General features: G+C 34.9%; 1 protein-coding gene across 3 annotated transcripts in view; it reads right to left on the bottom strand.

The window, feature by feature from the left end:
- Window positions 10177–11077, bottom strand: part of LOC107619768 (U-box domain-containing protein 52) — a 6975-nt gene continuing 6074 nt past the window's right edge. For all 3 annotated transcript variants that reach the window (XM_016322053.2, XM_021111635.1, XM_021111636.1), the window contains one exon: window positions 10177–10894. In XM_016322053.2, the coding sequence (XP_016177539.1) occupies window positions 10211–10894 (684 nt within the window). In that variant the 3' untranslated portion in view covers window positions 10177–10210. The remainder of the gene's footprint in view (window positions 10895–11077) is intronic.

The raw sequence follows: 11077 nt of genomic DNA, 5'->3' as shown, positions 1-11077 counted from the left end.
TGCGAGTATAGCTATTAACCAGCAAAAATCCACCTCATCAATTTAGAAAGGTTGTCACAAAAAGTTTAGAATAAAAAAAATACTGGAAGTATGAGTCCCAGGTCGTCTCCCAACGAGTTGCTAGAAATGGTGCTAAGTTATTAATCAGGAGTTTTCCGAGAATTTTGAGAGTTGAATGATAGAAAATAAATAATTATAATTAAGAGCAATGAAAATTAAAAGGAATTTATATTATTCAAAATAAAAAGCCTTGACTGGAGGGAATGATTAATTGGAAGTTCTATCCTTGTTGGAATTCTCTCAAGTGTAGTATAAAGAGGTTGTTATTTCCACTTAGTTAACCCTTACTAAATAAAGGAAAGTCAGGTGATTGAGCTAACTCTTATTCGCAAATCCTAGTCCTCTCCCTTAGGAAGGTCTAGCGTTAGTATATACAGAATTAGCCAACAACTTCCAATTTAACTAACCACTTGAATTCCAACTCAAGTGTCTCCTCTTAATCAACCTCCATGTCGAGTAGGAAATCTACTCTATTGACATGAGTACCATCTTTGTTATTGGGAGTTTGGAATAGAAAAGAGACATGATAATTTAAAAATAAAGATTCAAATTAATTAAAAGTAAAAGTAATCCTTTGCATTAACAATCCATGAAAATAATCCAATTACCACTCTAAACAAGAATTAAGAATATGGAATAAATAAATAAAAGAGTAAGGAAACAAACTAGAATAGTATTTTCAACGGAGGTGGTGACTCTTCAATATCCAAAAGCAAAAGCTTTAAACTAATAAACTATGAATGTAAAGAAAAACTAAAGGAAGAGTAATTTCCTCTCTAGATTCAGATCTAAAAATCTAAAACTATCCTAATGAGAATATGTGAATGTGTCTCGAGTCTCTGCATGTTCTCTGGCTTTATTATGTGTTTCTGGGCCGAAAACTGGGTCAAAACTCGGCCCGAAATCGCCCCCAGCATTTTCTGTTATTTCTGGAGATCGCGCAGGTCACGCGTATGCGTCAGTCACGCGTGCGCGTCATCTGTGCAGACTCCAATCCACGCGTACGCGTCAGGCACGCGCACGCATCACTGCAAATTTCTCCATTCTGCGCGCTCGCGTGAGCCATGCGTGCGCGTCGGTACTCGCTGGTCATCTCCTTAGTTTCTTGTGTTTCTTCCATTTTTGCAAGCTTCCTCTCCATTCTCTAAGCCATTCAGATCTCTATGAAGCAAGTTTTCAATCATAAAACAATACTAGGAAGGGATTATAAAATCATGCAAATCATATGAATAAGTGGGTAAAGACTTGATGAAACCACTCAATTAAATACAAGATAAACCATAAAATAGTGGTTTATCAAAGTGTTTACATAAAGGTAAGGAAAGATGAAGGAGAAGTCATCTTCGAGGCTTACATTAAGACCCTTTAATGGAAGCTGCCGAGGGATGAACAAGTTACTTGGTATTTTGACGCTGGGTTGCTGGAGTAGTTGTGTCAGGTTGGGTGGGTCTATTGGGTTTTTGGGTTTGACTGGGGTTGCAATTGAGATTAATTTGATTTAATTTTATAAACATATTATGTCAGTATGCAATGAATACTTTAACAAGGTAATCATTAACGGCTTCAATTGTAGAATTGACGGAACGATAAAGGTAATAACTTATACTCTTTGAAGACTAATTTGATTAAAACAATTTCGCAAACCAATTTAAAAAATAAGAGATCTTTTAGTAACGATTTTGAGTATTTACTTGTTTTTATAACTATTTTTTTGTTTTTATCATATTATCTCTAACACATGATCATGGTAGTTATATTTAAAACACTAAGAACCTCTATTTATTTTACTTTAAATCAATTTTAAAAGTAAAATTAATTTAATCTAAAGTATATAATTTATTGCGATTTGAATTGAATAGTTTGAGTTTATTTTTAAATTTAACTCAATCTGATTTAAATTATTAAAATTTGAATTGAATGAGTTTTTTTAGTTTAAAAAATAGCATTTTAAGATTATAATAGAAAATGTTATAATTTTAGGGTGGTAAACTAATTTAGGGTTTTACTTACATTGGTTAGATTGAAACACCCTTAACTCTGTACAATTTTGGAAATCAAAGATGAGCGGTGGAGTGAGCGGAAAGAGATCTTGAGGGTAAAATACGGCGAGGCAGCTGACAATATTGGCGGAAGAGATAAGGGGGAGAGTGGGGGAGGGCTTGCATTAGGAAAAAAGGAGGATTATATTTCGTGAGGGGTTTTTAAGCCTTTGAAGGTTTCTTTCAGGGACAAAGTTGTGGGTTCTAAGATTGCTAGAACTTTTTCACTCGTTAAAACTTTGTCAGGAGATAACATTGCGTTGTTTCTGGGAAGCAAGGAGATCTCTTACCACTGAGTGTAGCATTTACCAAAAAAGCTAAGAATTGTTTAGCAAAACCTTATAAGGATGTTATAGTGATTAAGGTGCTAGGTAAACATTATAGCTACACTACATTGTCTCATAAACTCCGAACGATATGGCAGATTAAGGGAGGTTTTGATTTGTTGGACATGGGGTTTGACTATTTTCTTGTGAAGTTTGATGTGGCTGAGGAGCGAGAAAAGGTTCTCTTAGGAGGTCCATGGAAGATTGAGGGAAATTATGTGGCAGTGAAGCCTTGGGATCAAGAGTTCAGCTCAAGTAAAAACTGTTTTGGAGCAACTTTAGTGTGGATTAAAATTTCTAGATTACCAATTTGGTACTACCAAGAAGATGCAATGCTCTGTGTTACAGCTGCAGTTGGCATCCCCGTCAAGATTGATTTGACAACAAAATTAGTTGAAAGAGGACGATATGCTCGTGCCTATGTTCAGATAGATTTAGGATTGCCAATGACTAAGAAGATTCTTGTTGAAGGTGTTGAATATGAGGTTGAATATGAAAGTCTTCACCTTATTTGTGGCTCTTGTATCAAGTTTGGTCATGATATGAAGGCATGCAAGATTGACAGCAACGCGGGAGGAGGAACTAGTGCCAAGGTGGTCGGCGATGTAGCAAAGCAGCCTGAAAGTTCAAATTCAAAAAATCCGATGCATGTGGAAACGGAAAATTTTCATTTTGCCAAGAATCTTGGAGGTGAGACCGCAACTGTTGTTGTCCCGGATTTGGTGGAGGGTGATTTGCATGCTGTTTATGTAGACCACGCACAACATGAGAATTTGGAAAGTTGAACTTAAGTGATTATGAAAGGAAAGTATAAAATGGGTCAAAAGCCTTCTGCTACCACCCATCAGGTCCAACCAAAGGCAAAGAAGACTCCTAACAAGGCTACCAATACTTGGACAAGGCCTAATCATCAACGTACAACACATGCTATTGGATCCAAAGTAAAATTAAGCAGGGGTATCAATATTGAAAAATCGGTTAGTGTGGCTTCTTCAGGGACCCGTCACAATATACATCATCAGTAGCAAGGTGAGACAACAAATGGCATTGTGCGAAGTGTCCTCACCCAAACTCTTTGCAGAATTTGCCGGCAGATAAGCATGGAGCATCGGCGACAGGTGTGGCGCAAGTTTTGACGGAGAAAATTGCGTTGCAATTTGAGAGTCCATTAAAGGAAGGATCATCGAAGACAGGGACATCATGTTGACTCTCGGGTTTGTTATTGGAGCTCCTTTTTTGCTTTTTTTTATGGATAGTTTTAATATCATAGCCTGAAATGTGAGGGGTGCGTCTAACAAGATAACCCGTGTACATTGCAAAAATTTGGTGAGAATATATAAACTATCTTTCTTCTTTCTCTTTAAGACTCATACTATGTTTAATAATTTGAAGAGTTTTTGGAATAAGTTGGGTTTTCATTGTGTTGGTGTTGAGGAAGCAGTAGGACACATGGGTTGCATTTGATTTCTCTCTTCTATTGCTAATGCTTCTTGTGTGGTTACTGACTAAACTGACTGACGTATCACAGTAAAAGTGAGTGTGGGTAACTTAGTTTAGCTTTGTAGTGCAGTGTATGGGAGTCCTTAATTTGAAAAAAGAAGTATGCTTTGGGATCATTTGCATTCTATTAATTCAGGCCATAATGGACCATGGTTGGCCGTTGGTGATTTTAAAGAGATTGTGATGCCAGACGAGAGTACGGGTGCTTATTTTTCTTCTCACAGAGCTAGTCTATTAGCTACTACTCTAGATGACTGTGAACTCTTTGATCTTAAAATGACTGGTAGGAGATATACTTGGTATAGAACAGTTCAAGTTGGCTGGGACTTTGCTAAAAAGTTGGATAGAGCACTAATTAATGAGGCACAGATGACAATGTTTCCTGAGGGTTATTCTGAAATTCTTAGCAGGCTTCATTCTAATCATTACCCTATTTTAGTTCGTTGTCATGGTGGCCCCATAGTGAAAGGTTCTTGTCCTTTTAGGTTCTAGGCTGCGTGGGCAACACATCCTTCTTATAAACATGTTATTAGTAAGCTTGGAATCAAGGGTTTAGAGGCATTACTGAAAGGCTTAAGTTGGTTCAACATATTTTTTTGGACTTTAACTCAAAGGTTTTTGGAAATATTTTTGTACAAAAAAGTAAGCTGGAATATCAGATTAATCAGATTCAATGGCGTTTGGAGGTTACCGATATGTTGTCTCTGAGTATTAAAGAAGCTGAACTGAGGGAAGATTACAATAGGCTTTTATTGCAAGAGAAATTTTTTTGGTACCAGAAATCTAGAGAGCATACGCAGTGGGTCAAGTATGGGATAGAAACACTAAATTCTTTCATCTTCAGATTTTGGTGCGTAGAAACCATGATAGAATACATGGATTATATATTAGAGATGGGTCTTAATCTACTGATCCAGATATTCTCCAGGAAGAAGCCCTCACTTTTTACAAGAATCTCTTTGGTACAACGGAAGAGGTTGAGGTTGATTGTTTAGGGGATGTTCCGATGCCCACTCTAAGCACCAAGACTTGTGCTAAGTTAATTGACCCTGTCTCTTTTGCGAAAGTCAAATCAGCAGTATTCAGTATGAGCCCTTTTAAGGGTCCTGGTCCAGATGGCTTTCAATTTTATTTTTTTTAAAGAATATTGGAAGATAGTAGGCACTGAGATTTGGAATATTATCCAGAGCGCTTTTTTGGGAGAGTACTTAAATCCTAGCATCATGGAAACTCTGATTGTGCTTATTCCTAAAATTGATAACCCTACCTTTATGAAGAATTTCAGACCTATTAGCTTGTGTAATGTTGTTTATAAAATTATCACCAAAATATTGACTAATCGACTTCGGCCCTTTCTTCCAGATATTGTTAGTCCTTTATAAGGAGGTTTTATTCCGGGTCGTGGTGCTCCTGATAATATTATTGTGGCCCAAGAAATTCTGAATTTTATGAAGCACACAAAATCCAAGAAAGGTACTCTTGCTTTTAAAATTGATCTTGAAAAAGTTTATGATAGGGTGGATTGGAGATTTTTGGAGAGTACTCTCATTGCTTTTGGTTTTTCTATCATCACTGTTAATTTGATTATGAATTGTGTCCGTGCGTCATCTCTTTCTATTACGTGGAATGAGAATAGATTGAATAGTTTTGCTCTTAGAAGGGGGCTTAGACATGGTGATCCAATGTCTCCTTACTTATTTATGCTTTGTATGGAAAGACTTGCTTGCTATATATCTCATAAGGTAGTCGAGGGTGTGTGAAAACCAGTTTCTGTCACTAGGGGTGGCCCAAAATTTTCTCATTTGATGTTTGCAGATGATCTCTTACTTTTCTGTCAAGCTACAAAGAGTTAGGTCCAAATGGTCATGTATTCTCTTAACATATTTTGCAAGGCATCTGGCATGAAAGTAAATCTTGAAAAGTCTAAAACTTTTTGTTCTAAAAATGTGACTACTCGTAGAAGAGATATTTTTACTAGTGTTTCTTCAATACGTTTTGCTTTGGACTTAGGAAGATATCTTGGAGTTAACCTTAATCATTCCCGTACCAGTATGGCTTCTTTTCATTCAGTGATCGAAAAGGTGAGGGGAAGATTAGCTAATTGGAAAGGAAGGCTTCTAAATAAAGCAGGAAGACTTTGTCTGATCAATTCTGTTGCAGCATCCATTCCTGTCTATCATATACAGGTATATTTTTTTTTCCAAATTGAGTTTGCAATAAATTGTCTTCTATGATGAGACAATTCCTTTGAAAGGGTCAAGTTGATGGCAAAGGTCTTTCTCTTGTTAATTGGAGGACCGTGGTCACTCCAAAGAAATTTGGTGGCTTGAGTATTAGAGATCCTGTGTGTGTTAATATATCTTTACTTGGTAAATTGGTTTGGCAACTTTTTCATTGTCAGGACAAGTCTTGTGTTGCTCTATTAAGGGCGAAGTATCTGAAGAATGAGGGAGTTTTAGATGGCCCTGTCCCTTGCAACGCTTCTCATGTTTGGAAGAGTATCTCAAAGGCTTTTGGTGCTCTTAAAGATGCCTTTTCTTGGTGCGTTGGGTCACTTGATCAATCTTTTTGGTTTGACAATTGGAGTATTGAGGGTCCAATTGCTCAAGATGTCCCTTTTGTACATATATTTGACTCTGATTTAACTATTAGAGACATTTGAAAAGATGGTCAATGGAATCTCCATGATATTTTCTCTAACATTCCAGAACATGTCAAACAGCATTTGAATGCTTATAATCCGGATTTGAATGCTGGAGAGAGATCGGGTTGGTCGTGGGCTGTGGCGTCTTCTAGACTCTACTCAGATATGAGTGGATATAATTGGCTAGTCAGAAGAAAGTTTGACAGAAATGAGCGTGATAATTGGTTGTGGGTATGACGACTGGATATTCCTGAGAAGTACAAATTCTTGATTTGGCTCAGTCTTCACAACGTTATTCCTACGGCAGAGTTTCGTTTGGGTTGTGGCTTAGCTTTATCTAGCACTTGTCATCGGTGTCAGAATGGTTCTGAATCCATTCTTTATTGTCTTCGGGAGTGCCCTAGTGCCAAGGAGGTCTGGAACCTTTTAGACCTATATTCAGATAACTCGGATTTACGTAATTGGCTATGCAGATGTGCAAGGAGTGGAGATGTTTTTCTTTTCTTTTCGACCATCTAGGGGATTTAGAGAAGCAAAAATCATGACTTATTTAATATAGATGACTCTTGGAGTGCTAGTAAAGTGGTGAGTTTGATTCGTAGTTTAGTAAGAGAGTTCCACACTATTTTTGCTATGCATCACTGTTTGTCTCCTCCTTTGCTTTGTTTGCATTGGGTTCCACCTCCAGTTCATTCTGTTAAATTGAAGTGTGATGCTAGTTGTTTTGCTCCTTTTGGCTATGCTGATTTTGGTTGTATCATTCGCAATTCTGATGGATTTTGGATGAAAGGTTGCACTGAGAAAGTCGAAGTGTGCAGTGTTCTTTTTGCTGAATTGTATGCGATTTGGAGAGATTTACTTCTAGCTTGGGATAGTGGATTTCGTGAGGTTATTTCTGAAACAAACTGTTTATAAGCTCTTTTCTTAGTAAACAAAAGAATGCTTGGTAAGGATATTCCGGAATTGGATTTGGCAAAGCATATACAGGATGTTATGAATTGAAATTGGAGAGTCTCTATTCTTTTAATTCAAAGGAATGCAAATAGTGTTGCAGATTGTATGGCTAAAGCAGCTACTTATGACGCGGACATTCACTCGAATTGGAATCAACTATGGAGTGAGCTTCAACATCTAATAGATTTAGATATGAACTTAGCCAATTAATTTGATTTTGTCTCTGTTCTTTTTTTCTTTTTTTTTTTCTGTTTAGTCACCCAAAAAAAATTGAAACACCCTTATAGCTACTATAGTCGGTTACCCCTTTTGTTTTCAATTTATCTTTCTCTCTTTAATAAAGGTCTCAAATAGTATATCTGATCAGCTATTACTCAATACTCACCTTATAATAAAGAATACTAAATTGTCAAGACCTCAAAATAAAATATCATGGCTCATGGATCTCAGAAGCAGAGAAATTCATAACTGCAAACTTTAAAAACATGCAGCATGCAACGGTAATATTTTGGCACTAAAACACAAACTTTATCAATAGGCTTAAATGTTTGAATTAGAATACCTTCCACCTCTGAAAAATGAAAGCCTAATACAAAAGGCATAAAACATCTGCGAACTACTAAAAACATCGTATGTTCATAACTATCTTCATGTTCATATCTCTAAGTTCATTATTTTATTTCGTAAGAGAACAGATTAAAAATTGTTGCGTGTAATATAAGATATTTTGTTTGCATATTCTAAGTCTAGATTACTAGTTACATAATACTATTCGTAATTATATATTTATTATATGGGTTAATGTTCAAATTCGTCCCTGAAAGATCACGCGATTTTCATTTTCGTCCCCGAATAATTTTTTTAATCAAATTAGACCCTGAAAGATAAACTGTTAGTCAAATTAGTCCTTCCGTCAATTGGATGATGATGTGTCACGTTAAGTGCCACGCGGCACGCCACGTGACAGGTCAGTAACACGTGTCACTTGACATAAAAAAAAGTTTTTTATTAGTCAAAATAGTCCTTGAAAGTCCAGACGTAAGTCATTTTCATCTCTCAAATTTTAAAAATTAGTCAAACTAGTCTTTATATAATTTTTTATAATATTAAATTTATAATATTTTTTTATACTACTAATTTTAATATTATTTTTTAAACCTTAATAAACAAAATTCTCTTTACATAAAATAATAAAAATAATTAAATTTTTATAAAGTTATTTTGTCATTTGTATTTTAAAATTTTATATTTTTAAATTGTAATTTTTTTATGTGAATTTTTTTTATTTAAATGAGTTTATCAAATTATTGTTGATTATATATTTAAAAATTTAATATTTTAAATTTTACTAAATAATATAGTAATTATTTTAAATTTTAAATCTTTTATATTTTTTAAAATTATAATTTTTATTATTATTTAATTTATATAGTAAAACTCAATAATTGAAAAAACTGGTTTATCACTACCAGTTTATATAGGAATTGAAGCAAAATTTGTGAATCTTCTTAAAATTTGACTCTAAGTATCACTACTATTACATCCTATATGTAAGTAATATCGTAATGAAAAAAAAGATGTAGTAGAAAAAAAATAATGGTATAACTTTGTTTAGGTTAACATACATAAATTTTGATTTTGAGCATATAACTTTGTTTAGGTTAATAAATACATACATTTTAATTTTGAGTATATATATATATATTCCAGCAAAATGTAATAATGTAAGAAAAAGGTTTTAAAATAGAAAAGAATATGAGAGATTTTGAGAAGAATTAAAGGAGAGAGATAATTTTATTGAAAAAATTTTAAGAAGAAAAGATACAATTACTAATGTTTTGTTTGTCAATTACATTTAAATATTTTAGAATAGAAAAGAATAAGAGAGATTTTGAGAATAATTAAAGGAGAGAGATAATTTTATGAAGAAAAAATAAAAAAATTATATAAGGACTAGTTTGACTAATTTTTAAAATTTGAGGGATGAAAATGACTTACGTCTAAACTTTCAAGGACTATTTTGACTAATAAAAAAAAATTTTATATGTCAAGTGACACGTGCCACGTGTCACTGACTTGTCACGTGGCGTGTCACGTGTTACTGAGCTGCCACGTGGCGTGTCACGTCATCATGCCACATGGCACTTAACGTGACACGTCATCATCCAATTGACGGAAGGACTAATTTGACTAACAGTTTATCTTTTAAGGACTAATTTGATTAAAAAAATCATTCGATGATGAAAATGAAGATCGCGTGATCTTTTAGGGACGAATTTAAACATTAACCCTTTATTATATCTAAAATTATACCATTATTCTATCGATAATTAATGAATATTAAATACACGAATTTTAGACTGTTTAGACTGATTTTTTATTTTCACCCAAACATTACTATAGTAGTTACATTACATGCATATTTCCCTGAGTTGAGGCTTCTCATGCAAGTACTAGCTAGTCCTTGTAAGTATGTAACTATATCCATCTTGATTATTTCTATAGAATTTATAATAAAAGAAAATGATGAGACGATTTAAGAATAATATTCTAGGAGTAGCAGTTTACATTATTAATAATCAATTTCCAGGTTCCAGGTGCCTTGGCTCTATCAACTAAGCTCTCGCAGCCATAGAAGATTTTCATTTTTTTCATTATTATTTCTTTATTGCCATTATTATCTTTATCTATCTCAAATCTCTGAGCCTATTCAACTCGGGTAAAATCACAGTAGCAAGACTGGGTCTATCTCGTTTTCTCATCTCACAACACTTCAATGCCAACTTAGCACAAGACAAAGCATCTTCAACAGGCCAATCATTCAAACTAGGATCAAGAACTTGTTCAAAGCTTCCAGCATCAATAGCACTCTGAACCAAATGAGCCAACCCCATTGGAGGCTTTGCAGTTATAATCTGAAGCAGCATCACACCAAAAGAATATATGTCCGATTTCACACCCAACAACCCTGTCTGTTGATACTCCGGGTCGATATAACAGAACGTGCCGGCGGCTTTCGTCAGCCGGTACTGGGTAGTTTTGTCAGCGACCGAAGGCGGAACGAGCCTCGCAAGACCGACGTCGCCGATCTTGCTTAAATAGGTTCTGTCTAAGAGGATATTTGCTGGCTTGAGGTCACGGTGGACTAGTGGCTCTGGTTTTAGTTGGTGAAGGTAGAGAAGGGCGGTGGCGATTTCCGATGCTATTCTGAAACGGATTTTCCATGGGATTGGAGGAGTGTTTCCTTTTCTGAATAAACGATCTTCCAAACTTCCATAGTCCATGTATTCATACACAAGACATCCGAATTCTGGGCATGCACCTATGAGTAGTACCATGTTTGGATGTGTTATGGTGCTCAAAACTTGAACCTGCATTAACATCAAGTTGTTATTAATTTTTATTCAGATTTGTTGATAATAATTTAGGACAGAGCTTTTTGAAGTTTTAAATTTGAAGTGTACGTGAAGGGAAACGTTTTGAATTTCAATTTGCATGCAGATAATTGATGAAAAGAGTTTTTTTTTTTTTTTTAAGTTAAGAGTGAGAATGGA

The sequence above is a fragment of the Arachis ipaensis genome, chromosome B09 (assembly GCF_000816755.2).
Source record: "Arachis ipaensis cultivar K30076 chromosome B09, Araip1.1, whole genome shotgun sequence".
In the NCBI taxonomy this organism is placed as follows: domain Eukaryota; kingdom Viridiplantae; phylum Streptophyta; class Magnoliopsida; order Fabales; family Fabaceae; genus Arachis; species Arachis ipaensis.
Note: the sequence above shows the minus strand (reverse complement) of the source record. Positions and strands in the feature narration are given on the sequence as shown.